This window comes from Erythrolamprus reginae, chromosome 2, assembly GCF_031021105.1.
Source record: "Erythrolamprus reginae isolate rEryReg1 chromosome 2, rEryReg1.hap1, whole genome shotgun sequence".
NCBI lineage: Eukaryota > Metazoa > Chordata > Lepidosauria > Squamata > Dipsadidae > Erythrolamprus > Erythrolamprus reginae.
The window spans coordinates 281,494,141-281,519,880 of NC_091951.1; the positions used below are offsets into that span (position 1 = coordinate 281,494,141).

Here is a 25,740-nt window from a genome sequence, read left to right on the forward strand (position 1 = left end):
TTAGGCCCTCTATTTTTCGTGTGCTCTTGAACAAGGCTAAGTTAACTATCGCCTCAGATGCACCTGGCAAGCCCGCTGACCAGGCAGAGATCACTCAACCGACCTCAAGGGTACTTACTGAAACCCAGAGGGATGCAGACTGTATACCTGCTCCCAAATTGTTCTTGGACAATGTTAAAAGACCCTGGCAATACCCAGCGGGTGCTCTAGGCCCAACAGTCTCAGAAAGGAAATTCTATGCGTTTGAACCAGAATTGGAGAATTTACTAGAATTCCCATCTGTCGATGCCCCTGTAGCGGCTCTTGTTTCTAATGCACTAGTGCCATCAGAGGTGGCAGACGGCCTACGACCAGAAGACCGGAGGGCCGAAAGCATAATCAAAAAGGCCCATCAAATGAATGCATGGGCCCTCAAAGCAGCCTCAGCTGCTTCATTTTTTAACCGGGCGTCGGTCCTTTGGCTGCAAGACATGCTCACGAGGCTAGGACCGGAAGATGGCCGCTTGAAGCAAGACCTCAACAAGCTATTAGCGGCAGCAGAGTTCTCCGCGGACGCCACTTTATCGGCATCCCGTTTTTCTTCACGGGCTCTAGCAGCAAATCAGTCGGCTCGACGCTTACTCTGGCTCCGGACATGGCAAGCTGACGCCAAGTCCAAATGGCGTCTGGCTTCAGCCCCATTTGATGGTGCAAAATTGTTTGGTGAAGCTCTTGACAAGGTCCTCATAGAGGATAAAGACAAGAAAAAGGTCTTACCCAGAACCTATAGGAGGCAAGACAGACGGACCACACCATACTTCAGACGTCCACCCTTTCGGGCAGAGGCCTCCTCCAATGCACCCCAGGTTGGAAGGTCATACACTCAGGGGTCATACTCTCAAACTTCGTACAGAGCAGACAGGGGTGGCTTTGGAGACCGGAATAAACAATTCCAACAATCAAGGAGACCATACAGAGGCTCCAGCAGAGGAGGTTATAGAAGGAACAAATGACTCCATCGAGAACCTTCCTATAGGAGGACGGCTACAACACTTCACCGCCTCTTGGGAAGCCATATCTACAGACTCTTGGGCTCTAAGGACTATAGCTCAAGGTCTCACTTTGGAATTTATTCAGGAACCTCCCAGCAGGTTCCTGCAATGCCCAACAACCTTCAACAACCTCAAGAACAACCTTCTGTATCACGAGATCAACCACCTCCTCCAGATAGGCGCCATCGAAAGGGTACCGTCCCATCAGGAGGGGCGGGGATACTATTCAATCGTGTTCATAGTACCCAAGGCCTCCGGTGGTTGCCGCCTCATTCTAAACTTGAAGCAACTGAACATATACCTCAAATATCGGCGTTTCAAGATGCATTCCCTAAAGACAATATTAGCAGCAATTCGCCAAGGGGATTGGTTAACGTCGATAGACCTCAAAGAGGCCTACCTGCATATCCCAGTACATCAGGATTACAGGAAATACCTTCGGTTTTGCCTCGACAACCAGCATTTCCAGTACAAGGCCATGCCTTTCGGCCTATCATCGGCACCCAGGACATTCACAAAGTTGCTGGACATACTCACAGCTCATCTCAGGTCTCGTCCACTACGACTCATGGCGTATCTGGACGATATCATCATCCTGTCCAAAAGTCCTGGACGGGCTCACCACGACCTAACAGAAACCATGAGGACACTAGAACACCTCGGTTTCTCCATCAATCATCAAAAGAGCCACTTTACACCAACAAGGTACCTACCTCACCTAGGCACCAACATAGACACCACAACCGGCATGGTCTTCCTTTCAGCAGAGCGACAAGCCAAGGTCAAAACCTTGGTCACACAGCTACAACGCAACCGTTCTCCGACCTTAGCCTTCCTCTCTCAACTGTTGGGGGTACTCATTTCTTGTATAGACATTCTACCTTGGGCCAGGCTCCATGCCAGGCCTCTGCAATGGTTCCTCATTCCCTTTCAGAGGAACAGAACGAGTCACTCGTCCGCATCAGTGGCAATTTCGCACGAAGTAAGGAAATCACTTCCTTGGTGGAAGTCATCAGCCCTCACGCAAGGATCACCGTTCCTGCCACAACAGGAGATGACCATAACAACGGACGCGAGCCTCTCGGGCTGGGGAGCGCACTCCGAGGTGGGAGTGGCCCAGGGCCTTTGGACCGAAGAGGAGCTCACATGCCCAAACATCAATTACCTGGAGCTCAGAGCCGTTCACCTGGCTCTCAGACATTTCACTGCACAGGTCAGAGGTCAAAACGTATTGATCCTCACAGACAATGTGGCGACAAGGGCGCACATCAACCATCAGGGCGGCACAAGATCGGGTCGCCTGATGAGGGAATCCCAGTCCCTGTTCAAATGGGCGGAACGTCACCTATCATCCTTGAGGGCGGAACACATATCCGGCATCTCGAATCTTCAAGCAGACTGGCTCAGCCGGACCACCATAGATCCGGCGGAGTGGAGCCTGGGCAACGATCTGTTCATGGAGATCATTCACAAATACGGGACACCACAGGTGGATTTGTTTGCCACCCACCACAACAACCAATTGCCCAGGTTCTTTTCAAGGTTCCCCTCGCCGGGAGCAGAGCAGATCAATGCCCTGTAATGCCAGTGGCCGGAGGGTCTGCTATATGCCTTTCCCCCAGTCTGTCTGATCCCAAGGGTAGTCAACAAACTGCTGCAAGAACAAGCGGAAATCCTCTTGGTGGCCCCATTCTGGCCCAGGAGGCCTTGGTTCGCAGACTTGATGGGTCTTTCAATTTCTCCCCCCTGGCGAATCCCACACCACAAGGTGGTCCTGACACAGGGGTCGATTTACCACCCAGACCCTCAGTGGTGGAGTCTTGCCGTGTGGCACTTGAGGGGGAGAGATTGAGGAGAGAACAACTACCGGACAAAGTAATAAATACTATGCAGGCAGCTCGCCGACCCTCCACGACCCGCATTTATCAGGCCACATGGAGGGCATACTGTTTATTTTGTAGAAACCGTCATCAGGACCCACAGGCCCCTTCCGTAATCCAGATCCTAGAATTCTTACAAGCTGGGTTGGACAAAGGACTGTCACCCATCACGCTTCGCAGGCAAACGGCAGCTATAGCCACAATCCTTAAAATGGACTTTTCTCGCCCAATTTCACAACACCCATGGATTCGGGATTTTATCAGGGGGGCATCGAACATCAGACCCCCCACCATTCACAGATTCCCTACCTGGGACTTACCTCTGGTCCTGCAGGCCTGACAGAACCTCCCTTCGAACCTCTAAGAGATATTCCACTTCGTCTCTTATCGTTTAAAACGGCCTTCTTAACAGCAATCACATCAGCGAGGCGAGTATCCGAACTCGCGGCCTTGTCAATCAGACCGGACTTATGCATATTTCATACAAACAATGTAGTCCTGAGGCCTGATCCTACCTTTTTACCAAAAGTAAACACGGTCTTCCACAGGTCACAAGACATCATCCTTCCGGATTTTTGTGCCAAAGGATCACATCCACTGGAACTAAAGTGGCACAAGATTGATGTCCGTCGTGCCATCAAAATATACATACGACGGACAGGTTCCTTCCGGAAAACAGAGGCCCTGTTTGTTTCCTACTTCCCGGCATCCATGGGGAGTAAAGTATCCTCTAAGACTGTCAGTTGTTGGATACGCTCCTGCATCGCCATAGCATATAAATCAAGGTCGGCACCAATACCTAGAGGTATCACGGCCCACTCTACTAGAAGTGCAGCCACATCAGCGGCCTGGGCGACACAGGCCCCCCTTGAAGATATCTGTAGGGCAGCAACCTGGACTGCCCCCAATACGTTTATCAAGCACTACCGTTTGGACAGTTTCGCTTCAGCTGAAGCGGCCTTTGGACGCAGAGTGTTGCAGAGAGTTTGCACGGAGTCTGCGCCCCTGGTCCAGCCTTCTCCCTCCCTAATGGTTTAAAGCTTGGGTATATCCCATGTTGGACTCTCCGAAGCAGTGCAAGTGGAGAAGAACCGTTGCACTTACCTGAACGGTCTTCTCGCTGCACTGCAAGGAGAGTCCAAACCCACCCGGCTAACGGGCCCAGGGTCACTAGACGATTCATAGTTGAGTTGGATTCTGTTGAATCAGTTGAATAAAGTTTTCTTGTTTTTCTAACACTATGACTTCGTTTTATTATAAGACTGACCCAGAGAGGGCAACATGGGGGTTGGACCGGTTATTTATGCTAATTTTTAACTCAGTCCCTTCCAATAGGCTGTAGATTAACCCATGTTGGACTCTCCTTGCAGTGCAGCGAGAAGACCGTTCAGGTAAGTGCAACGGTTCTTTTCCCCCAAACGCCATCACTCTGCTAAACAAATAATTCCCTCAACACTGTCTAAGGCTGTATTATTATTTTAATTAATTAATTAATTAGATTTATATGCCGCCCTTGTCAAAATGATTATTACTATTAGTCTTCTCATCGTTCCTCTCACCCATTTCTTCCCATTTATGACTGTATGACTGAAACTTGCTGCTTGTATCTTACGATTTTTATTAATGATTGTTTCCTGAATGCTTATTTGTACCTTATGACAATCATTAAGTGTTGTATCTCATGATTCTTGACAAATGTATCTTGTTCTTTTATATACATTGAGAGCATGTGCACCAAAGATAAATTCTTTGCCTGTCCATCACACTTGGCCTATAAAGAATTATATTATCTAATATCTAATATCTAAATGCTGCCAAGAGAACCAGAAGGACTTGTCCAGGCAGTCCACAAAAATCAACACTGACCTGAAGGCACCAGGACGAAACAAATAAAACTGCCCTCAGCTTTTATCTTGAATAGCTTTTGATAGGAATGCTCATATTTAAAGCATTACCAACAATTAATATCGTGCTGAGGTGTGTTTTTTTTTTAATATAAATTTTTGATAGGGAAAAAGAAAAGCCAGCCGTTTCTCTACTAGACTGCTTATCTGGGTGCAGTTGTCCGATTCTGAGCGGGTAAACAAGCAACAGTGGTCCTGCTTTTTATTATAAAGGCAGAGTATGACACAAATAAAGACATGTAAACATCTGACATGTAGTTCTGCTCTGAATCAGCTATTGAATAAAGTTGAGAATTTTTCAGGCATGTAGTATGAAAAGCTCAAGTTTCATTTAAATAGCAAGACATTTTGCTTGGCCTGATGGTGGATAAAACTTTTTAATGTTTTGGTATGCTCCAGCTACTCAGGGGCCCAGCTGCTTGGATCTTTACTAAAATTGCTCTTTTGGATATGCCTGAAACTGTTTTTTGGGTGGTCATTGAGACATGCTAAAAGAAATTTGTGTGAACTACACAAGAATTCCAAAAATAACTGATTATGTTTAAAGATTCATGCGTGCCGTGTGAAAGCATTCTACACTATGCTACAGTCTTGGAATCCAGAGCATACGAAAATAGAAGCAAAATCCCAACATTTTTACATTATATCCAGTGCGTTTCATGATAAAAGCTAACTAGAACGTGAAGAGACTTGTAAATTCTGAATCATATTTTTGTCTTGTATGCACAAATCTATTAACTACATTTCCATTGGATTATAAACCGTAAGTCTGAATATCTTTGCCAGTGTCAGGTTCCAGGAAGTCGTTGGAACAAAAGCTCAAATACAAATGTCTGTACACAAAGTCTTTTAATTCTCCAATTCCCGGCACTCGTCAACGATCATTCATTGAATGAAGACTTTGCCAGTAGCAATCACTTGGGGCTTCCGTCACCTATTTAAACTATAGCATGTGCCCCACCCTGTGATTCCACCCCCTCCTGGCATCGCTCGACTCAAACCACGATCGCCCAGCTTCTCGGTGCTTCGTGCATGTGCCCAACCACACCCGCCAACCAGCTGGGCATCGCTAACACCAGTGGCAATCTATGACGACATCTCTAGGCTTTGCAGAAAGTCCGTCAGCTGGCGAATGTCGGGAGGTTACCCGTGTCCAAAACTCAGTAACACGAGACTCCCTCTGCCCGAATGGCAACCCCAAAAGGTGGGGCTGATAACCAGCAGATTTTGTGTGATGCCATATTCACTACTATCACCCCCTTTTTTGTGTTCAATCGTGTCTGGTTCTTTGAGGCTCCCTGGGTAAGTCCCTGAAGTTTTCTTGGCAAAGTTTTTCAAAAGGAGTTTGCCATGTCCTCCTTCCTAAGCCTGTGAGAAACTGAGTAGCTCAAAGTTACCCAGCTGGCTATGTATCAAAGGCCAGAATTAGAATTCATGGTCTCCAGTTGCCAGTCTGAAGTCTTGACCTCTATGCCAAACTGGCTTTGAGCAATCTATCGTCCCTCCCTTCTCCCCCTCCCTCCCTCCCCTTCTCCCTAAATACATTTAGGCTTTTATGCCAGAAATATTTGTAAAATAAGTTGGTTATATTGCATCTATTTAGATTTCAATTAAAATGGCCTCCTTCCTAAGGCTGTGAGAAACTGACTAACTCAAAGCTACCCAGCTGGCTATGTACCAAAAGTCAAATTAGAACGCATGGTTTCTGGTTTCAAGTCTGAGGTCTTCTCTGTCTCTCTCTCTCTCTTTGCCCTCTCCTTCCCTCTCTCTCTCCCTGTCTCTCTCTCTCTCTTCCCTCTCCCTCCCTCTTTCTCTCCCCTCTCCCTCCCCTCTCTCTCGCTCCCTCCCTCTTCCCTCTCCCTCCCTCTCTCTCTGTGTTTTTTAAGAACAGCTGAATGGGTTGGGAATGACAATCATATTCCATGCAGACTCATACTCATCAATGATTCTCATCAAATTGGAGACAGAGATACTGTAGCTGCTGTGTACAACGTAATATATATCAACCCTGATCATTTATATATCAATACAGTATTGTTATTAAGGACTTAGTTGAAGAAGTGGAGGGTATACTTTTCTTATTTGCAGATGACACAAAATTGAATGAGATACTAATATCTAGAAGGAAGAAATACAGTTCTGAATGTCCTTGATAGATTAAAGAAATGAGCTGAATGTAAATATGTGAAGTCTAACACTGATAAGTTCAGAGTTTTTATTTTGGAAACAAAAATCAAAGGCAGAGGGATAAAAGATAGTGGACACCTGACTTGGGAATGCTATTTGTAAAAAAATTTTTTTGCAATGTTTATTAATGACAAACCAAATATGCGTCAAAAGCGAGATATCACTGTAAAAAAGACAAATACAGTTTCCTTCTGCGAAAAAAACCATAATTTTCTAATCACGAGTTCAAAGTATCACATTTTAAGAAAGATTCAGAGAATTGTAACAGGTCTAGGGAAGACACTAAAATTGATTTAAAAACTAGAACCTAAGAAGATAAAAGGAGTTTGGTGTATTTAATTTTGAGCAAAGCTTTTAGGGAGGAAATGATAGTATTTTTTAAATACATATCAATCTCATTTACCAAAGATAATTGGACCGGGAACTCTGTTGCATGATGCTATGGGACCACACTGACTTTCAGTGGCAATTCTGGCAGCCTAGTCAATAGCATCCAACAAGCAAAGCCAGTGGGGAAGCTGGCAAAAGGTTGCAAATGGTGACTGTGTGGGATTTACCTACAACACACGCAACATTCCTGGTTACATGATGACCATTTGCAACCTTCTGCCAGCTTCTCCACTGATGTTGGTTGTCAGAGGCTTGCAGTGAAGGTTATGAATGCTGTGAAGCTGAGATGTTGCAAGGCTGCAATTTTGAGCCAGCAGTGCCCAAATCATGATCATGTGACTATTTTAGGGATGCTGTAACATCTGCAGGTACGAAGACCTGTCCTAAGTACCCCTCCTGCAGTGCTGTTGTAACTTTGCATGGTTGCTGACTGAGTTGACGTTAAGCAAGGACTATCTATACCTGCAATGATGTCACAAAGAAGACTAACATTTCATCTCTTTCATTCCAGAGTGCAGGATATGGAGCAATTATTTAAGATACAGGAAAGCAGATTCTTTTAAAAAAAAATATTTTTATTATTTTCAGAATAAAAGACATAACATGTCGAACAAACATGAATAGACAAAACATAACACGTAACAGAAAAAGGGGCTACAGTTGCTCCGCTCAGTATTGAAGTCTTCTTAATACAGAAAGGAAAGACTAATTATATTTTAGATCAATTCAGAAAAGTAAACATTTCTATAAAATATCTTTATATATAATATATTCTGTCTAGTAAATTTAACTATTAAACTCTTTATTTTAACATTTTTAAACATTTCTTTTATTCCACCAACTATAGACCTTCTGCCAAGTTTTATAAAATTATAAAATTCTGTTTCTACTTGGTTATTCAACCGCCTCGTCATCATATCAGATTCTGATTGAATGTAACATAATTTCAACAATGAAACAAGTTGCCTAGAGAGAGAGTGGCATAGAAGAGTAGCTGTCACACAGCTTTCTCTTTCTTCCCCTCATCCATTCATATCTCTCCTTCCTTCCATCTCTCTCTCTCTCAACAAATTGCTCTTGCTTCATTCTGTGAGGTTGATTTAGTGAAGGAATATGAGTCTGTATTTTCAGCATTTAACATTTAGCATACTGTGGTTGAAAACTGCTTGCACTTCATATGTATTCTGAATATTTACACATACTTAATGAGTATATTGTATCTATAGCACACCTTTAACATACTATATATACATTTATACATGGATCTGTTTTCTTTGTTATGGTCATTTTTCAAACCAGCATTTCAATCTAATAATCAGTTGAAGATCATTGAGATATCATGAGTTCTTGTTTAATTTCTTAGTTGACTTTAGTTATCTGGTAGCCATAAATTCTACCACCATCTGGTGATATTTTTGGGAAGCCTTGCATCATAACAGTAATATAAAACTTATTTGTATTACACTTTATCTTTGGGTATACATTTACACAGGAAATGAGGATATATTCGCCCATAAGAGCTTATTTAGTACAGCAGCAAATTGGGCCTTGTGTAGTATATTTTCTGTTCTGGATTAAAATTCTTTTGAATCATGAAGGTTATAGAGTAACTCTGGGCTAGTAATTACTATTCAACTTAACCTACTTCAAAGAACATCATATGGAGGCCACACAGAATTTCATTCAATCACTGCTAATTTTGATAGCTGCAGATGATGCAAGACACTGTTCTATCAGTGATGTTGTAAGGCTCTATTGTGAACTTTTCAGACATCTTTTATTCACCCTTGTATGCCAAAGACAGGTGTTGTATTGATCCATCCATCAAGTCTCTATATGTTCTTATATCAGTGGTGCAAGACTGATACAAAATGTAACAATTACTTTTCTTATTCTTATTTTTTAGATTTTTGCCCTCCTTTCCTTTAAGAGCTCAAGATACTATAGATTTCATGTCCAACCATAACTTGGCAAAAGTTCTATAAAATAGATTGGGCTGAAAGAAAAAAACAGTTCAAAGTTACAGAGTAATTATTATTAATGAGTATTTAAACCTAGATTTCTTGTTCCCAAGTTCTGAACCATAGTATTTTACATCAAAATAATCAAGTCTAGGTCATCTGAATGGGTAGCACTATCTCGTGAACATTTATAGACAATATAATACAATATATTATTCATTGTAGTTTTATATTTCTGACCTCAACAATTACTGTCAGAAGTTTACATCATAAAACATGACTTTAAAAAACCCTCTAAATTAGGATAGAGACAAATCTACCATAAGAGAATAGGTACAATATCTGTGGAGATTCTCAGTCTCCAGGTTCTTCTTACTCAAAGAAAAACCTCAAGTCCGGTTGCCTTTTGAAAAAGCACTTTTGAGAAATGGTGAAAATTCGGGTCCTAAGACTTTCTGGAAGAGATTTGCTTTTAGTAACTTTTGATATGCAAACACTGAAGGTGCTAGTCTAATTTCCATAAGTTAGAAACTACATTTGATCAGCACCTTCTATCCCATCATCTCATAGAATAGAATAGAATTTTATTGGTCTAGTGTGATTGGACACACAAGGAATTTGTCTCAGCATACATAAAAGAAAAATATACGTTTGTCAAGAATCATGTGGTACAACACTTAATGATAGTCATAGGCGATGACAATGACAATAAGCAATGAAGAAACAATCAATATTAATAAAAATCTTAGGATACAAGCAACAAGTTACATTCATACAGTCCTAAGTGGGAGGAAAAGGATGATAGGAATGATGAGAAAAACTAGTAGAATAGAAGTGCAGATTTAGTAAAAAGTCTGACAGTGTTGAAGGAATTATTTGTTTAGTAGAGTGATGGCGTTTGGGAAAAAACTGTTCTTGTGTCTAGTTGTCTTGGTGTGCAGTGCTCTGTAGTGACGTTTTGAGGGTAGGAGTTGAAACACTTTATGTCCAGGATGTGAGGGGTCAGTAAATATTTTCCCCGCCCTCTTTTTGACTTGTGCAGGTCCTCAAAGGAAGGCAGGTTGGCAGCAATTGTTTTTTCTGCAGTTCTGATTATCCTCTGAAGTCTGTGTCGGTCCTGTTGAGTTGCAGCACCATCTCATATATTTGGGGAAAGCATTAAAAGAGGCTACTGACATATAAGCATTTTATATACATGAATGCATGTATATTAGAATATGCAAATGAGTGTATCAATTGCAGAAAGATGTCCCTTGACATAAATATACATACCGTGCTTCCCCCAAAATAAGAGAGGGTCTTATTTTATTTTTATCCCCCTATTATTGGGGGTGCAGTAGGTGATGAGCGTAGGACTATATGTCTCATCGCCACTGCCTCCCTATACTTGGTGCTGGCCAAGTGGCTGGCCTTTCGTCACCGTCTTGTGGAGCAGGACTCAGTAAGGCTTGTTGTGACATTGCATGCATGAACTGCAGGACTGCTTCGAGCTTTATCATACCAGCACAGCTGGTGTCCTGCCGCTGCTGGTACAGCGAACCTCTTGGTAGTGCTGCTGTTCATGCATTCAAAATCCCAGCAAGCCTTGCAGAGTCCTGCTCCACAAGGCAGCGGTGGTGGTGTGACAAATCTCACAGAGGCTCATTTCTGGCAGGTGGGACGTGTTGGGCCGCGAGAGGCATGTCCTGAAACTTTTAGCTCGGTCGCATTCCTTGGTGTTCTGTCCAGAGAAGCCCATTGCAAAAGAAAACGTCTCATGAGTTCAAATGAACTTCTTGAACTCGCGATAAGTTTTCTTTTACAATCTTTTCTGGACACAACACAGAGGATCGCGACGGAGCTATAAATGTCACATAGGACGTGCGTCTCATGGTGGGATGTAATTAGAGGTTGCAAGTTGGGCGGGGCGGTAGGGTGAGGCTTGAGGTACGTGTCCTACCTGACACTTGTAGGGACAAGGTTCGCCTCCTCTTCCTCGCAGGCGGGAGTGTGTTTCAGAGCTCCACTGGAGGCAGAGCCCAGAGGAGCCAAGTCAGTCCCATGGGATGTGCGCGCATCTACCTCTCACTTGCTGTCTCCCTGCCAAAGAGTGCCCACCACAAAAGGAGCGGCTCCATGCATGCCTCTCCATTCCCCAGAAAGTAGTTTGGCAGCTTATTTTGGGAGGGGGCTTATTTCAGCGCATGCGCTGAAAAGCCTGATTGGCCTTATTATTGAGACATGTATTATTTTTGGAAAAACATGGTACATTCTAAACAGATGCCTCCTTTGTGTTAACAAGTATTTTCCTAAATAATGTTTGCCAATGTAAGTGCTGAATAATTCAAAGTAGCGGTTTTCATAGATGTTTACAGATGTATTAGCCGAAATGGTAAAAAAAAAATGTAGAAGTTTTTTCCCCCCATCATAATATCTCCTTTAAGATATTTTGCTTTGAATAATATATTTCATGGCAATATTGCTTCTATTTAAAGCAAAGAGTTTGAGCTTGGCTTTGATCTAAAGCTTTTGATCTTGAAAGAAGGTTATTGTAGTAGTAAAAATAGGGGCAGGCCAATGTCTTCTTTAAAAACCAAAAGCAATAAAGTTAAAGTGATGGTCAAGATTTAGTGAGCTCACTCGACACACATTTATGTTTTGACATCTGTTCGTAAATGGCATCTAATTTCATGTAGGATAAATTCGGCTCTGATCTAAATCTAAAAACTTAGAAACTTTCTTTCCCAGAATGTAGAGATACATCAGTCAAATTTTTGTGCGAGCATGACTTTATGCATATACTTATGTGAGAAAAACATTATTATGCTAAATATACTTATCCTGGAGGATTGATTGATTCCTTCCTTGCTTCATTTTTTTACATTTATAGAAACAAGCTGCATCAATATTTTAATAGCACTTTTTCTGAATAACGCTGAAAGTTCACATACATTTTTAAAATTTAAGTTAGTAGTCAGAAAAGGGGCTCCCATATTTGTCCCAAAAGTGCTTTTCCCAAAAGGCAACTGGACTTTCTTGGAGTTTCTTTTTCTGAAGATGCGTCAGATATTTCCATTGTAAATATCTACAAAAACTGCTTCTTTCATCCAAGAAACTTCTTCAGTTTTGTGATTTAGTGTGCCAGATTTGTGATTTTTTTTTTGTGGCCTCCATAGGTTAACATGGCTCCCTTCCCACAAAAGCGTTAATTGTTTTAACATGTTCCCAAAGTCATTTTAATCTCCTAATGCCTGTACATTTTCATACCAGTAGACAAATTTTAGAAATGATACTTCGATAGGTTTGGTAGGATTTACTCTCATGTAAACAGTGTGTGTTGTGTGAGGAGGTGTAGAGTAGCGCCTTTAAAGCAAAGGTTAGGCTTTGCCAGGCTGCAGCTTAATGGAGGAATCAACTGTGGAATGGCCATGACTAATAGAAATGGCAAGAGTCCAGTAGCAAAAAGCAAAACTTAATGCTTGCTTTTAAGATGCACTTCAGAGTCTCCACGGAATTCATCTGATATGGTTTTGGATTCCACAGAGGTCAAGGAACTATTGGGAAAAAAGAAAGTTTTTAAATTCTTCCTTGCATTTTTAAAATATGTTCAGCTAGAATAAAGAATTCTAGCTTGCTTAAAGAACACTCTGGTTTGGAATAAAAGGGAGGGAAGGTGGTTGCTTGGAGAAAGGACATTTCTGGTGTAAAATTGAATTTTGTCTTCTACCTCATTCTACTTTTTTGTTTTCTTTTGCCCTTTTAAAAAATCCGTTCATGATTTGATTCATCTGCAACTTGAAGAGGGGGAAAAAAAGTATCACCATTGCCGGCATTACTTGTGTCAGTTCAGCTCATACGTTTTGCATTGATATTTAATATAGCGCTGTGTTAAATTGCAGAATTTTAGGGCAGAAATATAGCGCTGTGTTAAATTGCAGAGTTTTAGGGCAGAAATCCCTTTTTTTGTGTGTTTGATCCTGAAAAGGGTACCCCTTGGGTATCCCTTGCTCCTTGTTCATTTTATTTTTATTTATTTATTTGTCAATCAAGAATAGCATAGAAACATAGAAATATAGAAGATTGACCGCAGAATAAGACCTCATGGTCCATCTAGTCTGCCCTGGTACTATTTCCTGTATTTTATCTTAGGATGGATATACTGTATGTTTATCCCAGGCATGTTTAAATTCAGTTACTGTGGATTTACCAACCACGTGTGCTGGAAGTTTGTTCCAAGCATCTACTACTTTCAGTAAGATAATAATAGTTTAGTAGTATATAGTATACAATCTATAGAAGTTTATATAAACATAACATAGAAAGTAATAATAAAAGAAGACAATAGGAGAGTAGGACAGGGAATTAGTAAGACACCCCCCCCAATTAAGCACATATTATTTATTAGACTTGTATGCCGCCCCTCTCCGAGGACATAGTCTTAAAAAGCACCCTCATTTTCACGGCCTTCATTCCAGTCCGGAGAAAGCCGGTCTCCGATTTTATTTTATTTATTTTTGGAAAAAGTAGGCGAGTGAAGGAGATCGGCGTTCCGGATTAAAAAAAACCCGGGCGAGCCGGGATCAGCGATCGAGTGATCCCCCCACCCACCCACCGCTACGCTCGGCCTAGGCGAGGTCGATTCCACCCGTTTTCCACTCGGTCCCCTTTCCATTCCAGCTGCCTTGCGTGCGAAGCGAGAACTGACAGCCCCGGACGCCGCCGTTCGCGCGAAAACGTCAGCCGCGTGTTTTGTTTTGTGTGTGTGTGTGTGTGTGTGTGTGTGTGTGTGGAGAAGGGAGTTTTTCGGGGTGGGGTGGGGGTTGGTAGGCGACGATTGCTTGTTGCTCGCCTTCAAACGGAGCCTTTTTTTTTAACACGCAAGGCGAGTAAGCGAACGGGGCGTCGAGCGGGAGACAGGCAGGCGCTCCACGGTTGAAAACGATGACGTTTCGCCGCCCTCAGCCGTCCCCTCAGAGGTTTACCTTGCGGGGGGGGCGCGCGCGAACAAAGCCGAGTATCCCCTTAAGGCAGGCTCCTCCTCCTCTTCCTCCTCCCCCCTCCCTTTGATTTCGGAGGCTGGACCACGAGGGCGGGGAGGGGGGGCAGAAGAAGGGGTGCCCCCCCACCCGCTCCCTGAGGTGTTTCTGCTGCCTGAGGAGATTCCCCGCGTCTCCCGCGGCAGGGCGAAGAAAACCCCCGAGGAAGCCGCGGTCTCCGCGCCTGTTGCGCGGGGCTGTTAGGGGTGGGGGTTGAGGGGGAGAGAGGAACAGTCTCTTGCGACCGGTCGGACCCTTCGCGGCGGCCGCAGCTGGTGTCGCTCGCCGGGGCCGCCCTATTTCAGGGTAAACACAAACAGCCCGAACCCTCGTGCTACGCGGGAGCGATGGCAGCCCGACGGGCGTCGTTAAAGGCAGCGGCGCTTGGGCAGGCTTGGGGATTTTTTTTTTAGTAAGTAGTAGTAGCCGAAGCGGCTGAGGAGAGCGATTGCCCTCACCGAGCTTTATCGGCTGCGTGGTGGGGAAAGTTTTGTTTTGATCGCAGCCGCTCCTGGAGCTTTTCGGAGACGCTGGATCTTGAGGGATCTCGGAGACCGGGTGGTGGTGGGGGAGCACGGTCGGTCGGTCTGTCTGTCTGTCTGTCTGTCTGTCTGTCTGTCTGTCTGTCTATCTCTTTTTCTCTTTTTCTCAATATCTCTCTTTATCTCTATCTATCTATCTATCTATCTATCTATCTATCTATCTATCTATCTCTTTCTTTTTGTCAATCTCTCTCTCTCTTTTTCTGGAGCTGCGGTCCAAGTCGCCTGGAATAAACTTGCGCTCTTTATTTTGTCTTCCCCCGATCTAGCCTTTGCTGGAGGAGAGCCGCGTTTGGCAAGAAGGTCGATTAGCCCTGCAAGTGAAAGAAGAGGTAAAAAGAGGCGCTTTCCCTTTGGGAGCTAGTCGTTTCATCAGATCGGGGATTATTATTATTATTATTATTATTATTATTATTATTATTATTATTATTATTATTATTATTTCCTCACCATCACCCCTCAGCCCCACGATCTGGAGATATTGCTTATATCCCCGAGAAATGACATGGAGAAGCTGCCCCTTCCTATAACTTTTGACTGCCACCCTATTTAGAGGGGCGAGGAAGGAGCCGCCGAGATTTATTTATTTATAAAATGCTCCTCTCTTTGAAGATCCCACAAATGTTTTAGTATATCTGACTGAGGTTTCTTTATGGTACAGAGATGTTCTGCACTCTATATTATACCAGCAGACAGAAGTTATTGCATTTGGTGTGAGGGTGGAGGAGGGAATAGAGAGAAAAAGCTTTATTTTTTTGACTAGGGAGAAATAGCTAAATGAATTAAACTGAGAACATGATACTGAGGACTGGAACAGTATTTCTCTTCCCCATTTCTCTATCCTGTCCCCCCCCCCCCAGTTTTTTTTCCTTCCAGTGAAGCAATGGAAAATTGTATCTTGAGGCTGTTTATAGTTTCTTACTCATGCTGAGTAGTTGCACTCAAGTTGCGTCTTCTTAAAAAAGCTGTGTGGTTTTTGACATCTAGGTCGTAAAATGGATTCAGATAAATCAGAGGCTCCAAAGAGGCACTGGGCGGAAAAGGCTGCGACCAGAAGTCACTTTCCAAAAGGTACCGGCTCCTAATGGTCTAATAGGTCATAATTTGTGTTTTCATTGTGCATTATGCTTTTTTCTTAAAAAAAAGATTTTTAAGTGATATGGAAATGCATTGATTATGTGCCATGGAGTAACTCACGTAGTACTATTCCTGGAAGCATTCTTGTGCGAAGGATCATTTGTGAACAGAGTTGCAAAATATGGGTTAGGTGTTCTATTTATAGTGAGGGAGAGTTTAGAAAGGAGTTTATGGAAAAAAATCTCGTTTTCGTTTCCTCCTTTAAACTCACTTAGTATCTTAGAAATAAGCACTGTAGCAAATTTCAAGTTGATGTATGACTTTCAGGTTAAAATAATTTCCTAGCTAGGATTAATCAGTACTAAATATGCGTAAGGCTCCTAAGATTTCATTCTTTAAAAAAATGGATATTGGGTTTAAACAATGTTTGATGGACTATTTGGTAAAGTTGAATGTACATATGGGTTGTCCTGGCAGATTCTTGTAATTTTTTTGTTTGCTTAAATAACATTAAATAATATTGCTGGACATATGCTGTCTTTTATGCCTGTCTTTCTATGAAATATAGGAAACCCAATGTATAACTAAATAAAGGGAAAGGTTTAGGCAAGATGGTTTACTGGTGATTTTCTTCATTTTTTTGAGGCCTACTCAACAAGTGTGGTATATATTCCTTGATAATGATACTGAGGGCCAAATCCATTTAAATAAAGTTCTATCCTTGAACTCTTTTCAACAAAGTTAACTTTTAGTGATTTCCAGTGAAACTTCTTTCCAAGTAATTTTAAATTCTTGCTTTGCGTTGTGAATTGTGCTGTTGTTCAAAGCTGACTGGTAAGTAACTATGTTGAGCTGTTTGTAGGATTGTTAACACCAGAATTGCTTTTTTATTAAGTTGAACTACTGAAAAGCTATATATCTTTCTCCAGTAAGATTTAAAGGCAGTATGTTATTTTGTAGCTTGACAGTGCAGCTAGAAAGTCTGATGAATCATCACTGTTTCTGTAGCCAAGTTCTTGCTGTTAATATGAGTGCCAATTCCAGGGCTATGTTGCCTTAGTATGGACATTGCTCTGTTTGACAGATATCTCTAGATAGTACAGCTGAATGTGGCATGGGGAGAAATGGACAATTGAAGAATAAACTTATGAAGTCATAATATTCTGAATCTCTCATCAGTTGACTACTGTTGTAACACAGACTGTCATAATATAATCTATTCAGTTGAATTTTTTATTGGACGTGCATAGTAAATGTATTTATATTTAAGATGCTACTTCACCTTTTGTTAAATTTGCTTAAAAGTCTTGATCAAAAATTAGTGTTTCAACAAAATCGTATGTAAAAAATAACCAATAGTTTCATCATGTAGATGAACAGCATTACTTGTTCATTCTTGTATAGAAATAACTATCTGTTGTTTTAACATGACAATGTTCAGAAGAGTTATGGATCTCGCAGTACTGAAAACTGAAAAAAGAAGGCTATCAGAGTAGTAACTCATATGATTTATTGACCAGAAAGCAATTAGAATTTGAATGTTTTAAATAGGTAAGTTTTAAAATCTGGAACAATTTCTTTTGTAGAATGATTAAACCTGATCCCTGAAATTTTTCCAGTATTGATGGCCAGAAGTGTGGATTTTATTTATTTATATTCAATAGGATATTAAAGAACAACACAAGAATATTGTTATAATGGGACATTAAGATGAAGTTTTAAAAGCCTGTATTAAATCAAATAAAAACAAAACAAAATATTGATTTTAAAAAATCTTTAAATAATTAAAAAAATACTAGTAAATAGGAGATAATTTAATATTCTGAAATAAGAATTCCCACAGTACATTCTCTTCTGGTTGACAGGTGTTACTTCATAAAAGTTTCAGAACATTATAATAAAGCAATTATTGTAGAAAAAGAGAAACATTTGCCTTTATTAGTAGGCTAATAAAGAAGATTTAAAAATATAGTGAAGACATTCAAACGTTATGCCATCGCAACACCATTAAAATTGCTGAACATAATTTATCTCTGTTTTTATCATATACTTTATAGCTTTAGTATTGTTTTTTGTGACTTTTAAAAAGATGATCTTCAACATGAAGCGTTACCTATGTTTTGAAAAATTATTTCCATGGAGCAAAAGCTTAGAAAAACTTTCCCAAGAACTGGGAAGCATGAGAGTATGTTTCAGTAGATGATAATTTTATAGCTATCCCATATTAGAAGTAGGGCAGAAGTCTCAAAGATATCAAATAATTAGAACAAATGCTGGAAAAGTATGGGCTATCTGTGAATACCAGTGAATGCAATTCTAACTTGCTGAAGCTAAGGGGCTTTGCTTGTACAGATATTTAAATGGTCATTTTCATCTTAACCTGCCTCTGTTATTTCTCAGTTTACTCCTTATCTCTTATGTTTGTTGTCACATTGCTTGCAGTGCTCAATTATCTAGTTTAGGACCTACTGTACTTCCTGTTGCCATGTATATTATAGTCTTTTCCCCCATTTTATTTCTTTCACTGATTTGACTTTTCTTTTCCAATTATTTTTAAAGCACTTAATACTTGACTGCTTTTTTCCCTCCACCCCCCACCCCCCACTTTCTTGAGTTTTATCACTTCCATATTTTTTCCTTTTTATTCCTCTTGATTCCTCTTTGTACAGATCCATTGAATACATAGTCTAGTGCTTGGACCTTTTAATTCTCTTGGGGTTTGCTTTTCTATTACAAGGAGGAACATTCTAAAATAAACCATGAGCAAAAGTGTTGTAAAATCAGACTGAGGAAGAGACTTTGAAGGAAGAGATAATAAATCTAATTTAAATCTATACTTTTTTATGATAACGCAAACTATAAAATATGTTATCATAAAATAGGAAGAGAAGTTAGGGAAGGTTAAAAACTTCTTAACATATTTACTGTACAGTATATTATTCTTTGCTTCATGATGAGACCAGACATAATGATAATGAGTTCCTAAAATGAATTTGGAGATTATTGTAACTGCAAAACACTAAATTGATATATTGGGGATGTAGCAGTAAGAAATTTAATTGCAAACATCTGTTGGGCATTTGATTTGGAAAGCTGGTATACTCAAATGCTATATTAATTTAGGACCAAGACAAAACAATTGTAATTTAAATATTTGGCTATCAAATATGTATAGCATTTACTGTATTATTTGAAAGTAGTAGAAGGTAATAATTGATTAAATATATTGGCACTTAATTTAAAAGCATATTATTAAAAACTGTAAGAAAATAATTGCTCAGTTTTAATAAGGGAACACCATGACGGATAGCTGGAATATATGTAGGTACAGATATATCATTTAATGTTACCCTGCTAGACTTTTTATTTTCAGAATGCATTTCACAATCTAAGGAAATACTCAATTCTAAACTTTCTTTCTTTAAATGGCCACTTTATGTCTTGAGGGGAATTGCTTATAGTTGGCATCAAATGTATATATTTTCAGCATATGTTGTTTCTTTGAGCTTTGTAAATCTTTTGTTTGGTTTTTGTTATTTTGTGGTCTTTTTTTAGGCAGGCCAGTAGTTGATTTGCGGTTGTTGTATTTTAAGGTTAAATGGTGATTTCCAGATGTTATTTGTTTTGTATAACACTGATATCTTTTAAAAAATTGAAAGTATTCACTTATTTTCATATTTTTGAAGCCAGAAATTTTAAATGTGATTATTTGTTGTTTCATATTATAGTTTAATTGATGAAAGGTTGTCCTTAGTCACTTTGCTTTTGTTGAAATTAATTGTATGTCAATAATTTGAAAATTATTCTATTCATGGTTGTGAATGAAGAAAAGGTTGACCATAATATTTGGAGATGAGACCTGCTTTTTTCTTCGTTTTGAATTTGTTGTTATCTTTTATCTTTTCAGAATAGTTCTGCTTGCAACCAATCAAACTGTGTCATTTTTTTAAAAGAAGGCCTCCCCATGTATACGTTGCACAGATAGGTGTCATCAGTAAAATAATTTTGGGGGAGTCTAAAGACCTTTGGGAATATTATTGAAACACAATCTAGGATAATTTTCTCCATTTCTTCTACAATCTGATATGACCCTTTTAAAATAAAAAGCACACAACAAGCACAGCCATGTGTTAGGAGTAACTTGAAGTATACGTAGAATTACATCACTTAATTAATGTGGTTCATTGCCAGCAGCCATTTCCCTGCTGCTCAGTGAAAGATTAAGGCCACCTTAATGTGAAACACAAGTTTTACTGAAGAAAGACAGACAACAGAAGTGTTTGGTCTTTTATTTGAAGAGAAAATGAGCCACATTGCTGCAGCAGAGCTTTTTAGTTGCTTGTGCCTCTCCTTCAAAGCATTTTAATGAATTACAGTTAACACGAAACCATGTCAAACTAGGAGCCACCCAGAATCCCTTGGTTGAGTTGGGCGTCTACAGAAAGTGAATAAATAAATAAAATTTCTGCAGATGGTGATGCCATAGTAGGAGGGCATTTGGTGGTGCTTTCATTTGTGCAAATAGTTGTTCCAATACATCTATTGATTTGCTGTCTAGAGTCTAGAAGTTCATTTTGTTTTGTTTTCTTCTGTATTGAAATTTGGAGATGTCTATTGAAGCTGGGCAGAGAGTTTCAAAGAGGCAGAGAGAGAAAAAACAAGTTGTCCAAAAGAGAAAAGAGACACAGATTCTAGGAACTGCAGAAGATGGAACTGTTTTGCTTGTAGTAGGGAAAGTGTAAATATACATCACTGTCAGCCATAGGTGGATTGTTGCAAGCCCATGCTAATTTTCTTTTCTTTTTAATGTGTTCTCAAATATCTAATATTGGGTACCAATCTCTATTCAATTGAGAAAAAAATATTTAACACTCTATATACTTTATATGTACTAAATCAGTTGGTCAATCACTTATCAATATATCAATTTCTATCAATATCAATCAATATCAAATCAATTCATCAATTCAACAGATTCCTCAGTTATCAAATATTAAATAGGAGTTATCAAATATAATTTTAATGGAACTATTATCAAAGTATTTACAAAGTTGTCAGTCTGACTGCCTCTTCCTATTTGATTTAACAATATTGCGTTGTGGGCACGGGTGAGCTTCAAAAAATTCAGCAAGGGATTCTCTGTCCAGTTGCTGGGTGGGTGTGGCCATGGTGGGTGTGGCCTAGTCAGCCTCCTGCACCACAGGCGTTTTTGCCTTCTCCAGGCTCTAGAGGCTTTCCTCGAGCCTCTGGGAGGGTGAAAATAGCCTCCTCTGGGCTCTGGAGACTGGAAAGGGGCCCATTTGCAGTCTTCCAGAACTTCTGATACGCCCATTTTTTCCTCTTCCCAAGCCTCTGTGTGGGCCCTGCACTTACCTTGTATCGAAAACAGGCCACGTGGAGATTCCTGGGACGGGCAGGGTTGGTGGGAGGAGCTGTGTGGGTGGGGCCTCTCTCTGGCTGAGGCAGCTTTGTTTGGAGTGCCCTTCGCCAACTGCCATGGCCATCCCGCCACTGGCCACGCATACCAGCCCTGATTGCAAAGAGGGATGGTGGAATACCTTCTGTCCTTCGCTTCGGTGTCAGGGAGAAGACAAGCGGTGTCTGCGCTAGTTTCCAAGCCTCCTGTGTGACTGATTCTCTGTCTAGAAGCCCGTATCCCTCCCCCCTGCCCCGTGCACCCTCCTTTTCATCCTGCACTCCAAAAGCCCTTTTCTCTCTATTTAGGATCAGCGCTCTTCTCTCGAGGTGGGGATAACGGAGCCCCAAGCGCTGCCTTCAAGCTCCGTGCAAGGCAGGTACAGGTGCTTCCGGCAATCATTGGCCAGGCAAAAGACGCGGCAGCCTTCCATCCTTCTGAGATTGGTAAAATTGTTTAGAAAGTACTATAAAGCACTGTAAATGGTATATAAATCTAAGGGTTATTGCTATACAGTGGTCCCTCGACCATCGCGAGGGTTCCGTTCCAGGACCCCAAGCGATGATCGATTTTTCGCGAAGTAGCGGTGCGGAAGTAAAAACACCATCTGCGCATGCGCAGATGGTGTTTTTACTTCCACCGCTGCCCGCCCTTCGCCCGCCCACCCCGTTGCTCGCGCCTGGGGTTTCCCCGCGCGCGTGCCGCCCGCCCACCCATGCCGTTGCTGGGGCCGCTTCCCAGCTGGGAAGCGGAGCTGGGATGTCCCCAAGCGCGCGCGCGTTGCTGGGGCTGCTTCCCAGCTGGGAAGCAGAGCTGGGGTTTCCCCAAGTGCGCGCGCACCGCCCGCCCGCCCACGCTGTTGCTGGGGCCGCTTCCCAGCTGGGAAGCGGAGCTGGGATGTCCCAAGCGTGCGCGCGTTGCTGGGGCTGCTTCCCAGCTGGGAAGCAGAGCTGGGGTTTCCCCAAGCGGGCGCGCACCGCCCGCCCGCCCACGCCGTTGCTGGGGCTGCTTCCCAGCTGGGAAGCGGAGCTGGGGTGTCCCCGTGCGTGCCGCCCGCCCGCCCACGCCGTTGCTCGCGCCGCCGTACCGGGGCAAGAGGGGGAAGACCCAGGGAAGCCGCCCAGCAGCTTATCTGCCCGGCGGGAAACTCCACCATCTACGCATGCGTGGCCATAGAAAAAAGGCACGCATGCGCAGATGGTGGAGTTTACTTCTGGGTTGAAAACTAGCGATATAGCCCTTTCGCGATGCTCGAGGACGCGAAACTCGAGGGTTCACTGTATTACAAAAGTCGTAACTCAGAACTGAATTATATGTTTAGAGTTCATGTGACTTCAGACTCATGTACCAAATGTAGTCTTCAGACATTTAAAAGTTCTCCAGTTTGACTCTGGACCAGAAGATGTCTGTACCAGTTGACCTAAAAGAATGTTGGTGATGCTATTGCTATTGCTATCAGTTGATTTCAAAGGGTAGGTAAAATCTAGGAATTAAAGAAAAGCCAATGCGGACAAGTTCTAGGAGAAGGAAATTGTTTGAAAATATAACTTGGCAATTGGACTCTAAAAATACATTTTGTTCCTTTCATTTTTGTATAACCATGCTGCTTCTGGTGTTCTTATTTCCCAGTATGAATACTGTGTTGTATATATGATGCTTGTTATCAGTTTGGGAAGGTACTCATTTCAGATTTCTGTGACATTCAGTCTGGAGTTAAGTTTTCCTTCTTCTTCGTCTTCATATTGTCCTGCTTTCTCCCCATCCCGAGCCCTACTTAGTTACACAAATTGAGATCTACCTACTGGTAGCATTATTTTGCCTTTTCCATTGCCTCTTGTTTCAGATTTTATTGAACATTATTTCTACCTGTTTTTGTATAACAATTTCATACATTGGAACAATTTCTAGTTATAAACCCAGTGGGAGACTTGGCTAGGTCTCCACTTTTGTGACTTGTGAAGCTTGAACAGTTGATGTATAAAGATGTTTTAATTTTAAAGAAAACACATTCCATAATGTTTTAAAATATTATACGTTTTCTTAATGACCTTCTGCCAGTTTTCCAAGGTAGAAAGAAAAGGGAAGCAATAAACACTTTTCTGGAATCCCAAGCCTTTTATTTTCCAGCATGTTATCGCCTCCAAACATCCTGGATAGGAACCTCTTTGAAGTATTTCTTTAAAATGAAAGGGGTTGCAATTCCGGTGACCTAAATGCAATGTAGACAGATTTTTGGTGCATTTTCTCTTTCCTGTTGCATTGTTATAGGAATCATTGTTATATAGCATGTGTATGTGTGTATCAATTTTGATTTCCTCCTGGAACAATACACTGGAAAAAAATTAGTTGGCTCTTTTTTATGGCTAGTGGAAAAAGTATATATAAAATGTTATATTTAAGCTAATAGGCTGCTTTATTGCAAGCCTTCCGTGCTAGAATCACAAGGAAAGGAGGAAATGGTTCCTTCCTTATTTTTTTAATATCCAATTACTCCTTTCCTGGATTTGTGCCTGCACATGAATACCAGTTTAATCTGATGTAAATAGATCAGGGGTCTCCAACCTTGGCAACTTTAAGGCTTGTGGACTTCAACTCCCAGAATTCTGGGAGTTGAAGTCCATAAGCCTTAAAGTTGCCAAGGTTGGAGACCCCTGTAATAGATTATGTTTAAGATTTTTTTTTTCAATGAGCACCCTCTGTCTTTACTAAGCACATTACAGTATTTGTGGAATAAATGCTGCCTTGAAATTAAAGCAAAGAGAAAGGAATCACAACTCCATTGTAGATTTAAGTCTCCTGTAAGCTTTTAACGGGTTTATGCCAAAGGAGTTAAAAGTCTTGCTCTCAGTTTATAGAGCTGCAAATAAAATGCTCTTGAGGTAGAAATGCACAGATGCAACCCTCTTCAGGAAACAGAAATAATTCATTCAATAATTTAATATTTAATGGAGACTCACATCTGCTGCACGAGGCAGTTAGAATTGTTAGTTCTTTAGAAATGGTTATGGTAGCCCTGGCTGATGCTAGCTGGTCTTAATAAAGCTAACAATGTTGGGATAGAAGCTCCCATAGTAATCTTGGGGGCAGCAAGGTAGAGTAAGGTAAGAGTAAGAAAGCAATAGTGAAACACTTTTTAAATATATTGTTGCCTCATTGTGTGCAAAAATTCAGTTTGAGGGGTAAGTTTCGGAAATGGCCTTTGGAGCAGAGTTTCCACCTTTTTCTTACATGTTGTCTCTGAGCAGGTTGGATGACTTTGAATCTTCTTAGTCTCTGGAATATTGACAAACCAGGGGGGGGGGGCACACGACAGGTTTATGTTTCAAAATGTCAGTGTTGTCTGCAACAATGTCCTTTTTAGCATATGCATGTTCCTTCTGGTGAATTAGTTCTTTAGGCGTGGCCTTGTACATCATTGCAGCTATTTATAAAAATAGCCACCACGCTCTCGTGATTCCAAATGTACCTTTTGCTCTAAAAGCCTAAAGTTAGGAAACTCAAAGAGCATAGCCTTCTATTTGCTTCCAGTGTTCTTCATTTCCTACTTATTTTATCTCTGGAATTTTTTTCTTCTTATAAATGTTGATTTCCCCCCCATATGTATATGTTCATGTCCTGATGGCAAACATATTTTAAAGATTTTTAAAATATGGTGGGCACGGAAGACTGTTTTTGAATATTGATGTGATATGCTACCATTCTGAAACAAAATCTTTCAAAGTATCTGTTTTGCACATTCACTCATACGTTGAATCAGTCAGTCAGTACTGAAAGTATAGATTTCTAGGCCCAGTTGATTAATATTTGCATATTGGATAGCTGTTCTTCATGGTCTCTAAGTAGGGGGATGTAAGAGATCCTTTGCCTGATTTATTAACTATACAGCTCTAGATGTGAGCGTATCATTTGAGTATCAAATAGCTTTTATGTTTGGAGAGCTAGAATGAATCAGTGAATGGTGTGTGGTTATAGTTAGTCCTTGATTTACAATAGTTTGTTTAGGGACTGTTCATAATTACAATAAGCACTGAAAAAAAGTGACTTATGACCATTTTTCACACTTACGACCATTGCAGCATCTGCAGAGTCACATGACCAATATTTAGATGCATGGAAAATGACTAATATTTATAACAATTGCAGATGATCCCTTTTGAGACCTTCTAACAAGCAAAGTCAATGGGAAAGCCAACCGTGTGACTAAAATGGCAACTGGAGTGACTCACTTAACAACTGTGGGAAGAAAAGTGGTAAAATGGAGGAAAAATCATTTAACCGATATTTAATAACAACAGAAATTTTGAGCTCCAAAATTGTCATGTCAAGGACTACCTGTA

At 41.1% G+C, this 25,740-nt stretch overlaps 1 protein-coding gene across 1 annotated transcript in view; it reads left to right on the forward strand.

Moving 5' to 3' along the window:
- AOPEP (aminopeptidase O (putative)) overlaps positions 1-25,740 on the forward strand; it is a 259,513-nt gene that overhangs the window by 131,473 nt on the left and 102,300 nt on the right. The window contains exons 12-13 of the mRNA XM_070742785.1: positions 15,180-15,242; positions 15,898-15,981. Of these exons, the coding sequence (XP_070598886.1) occupies positions 15,180-15,242; positions 15,898-15,981 (147 nt within the window). The remainder of the gene's footprint in view (positions 1-15,179; positions 15,243-15,897; positions 15,982-25,740) is intronic.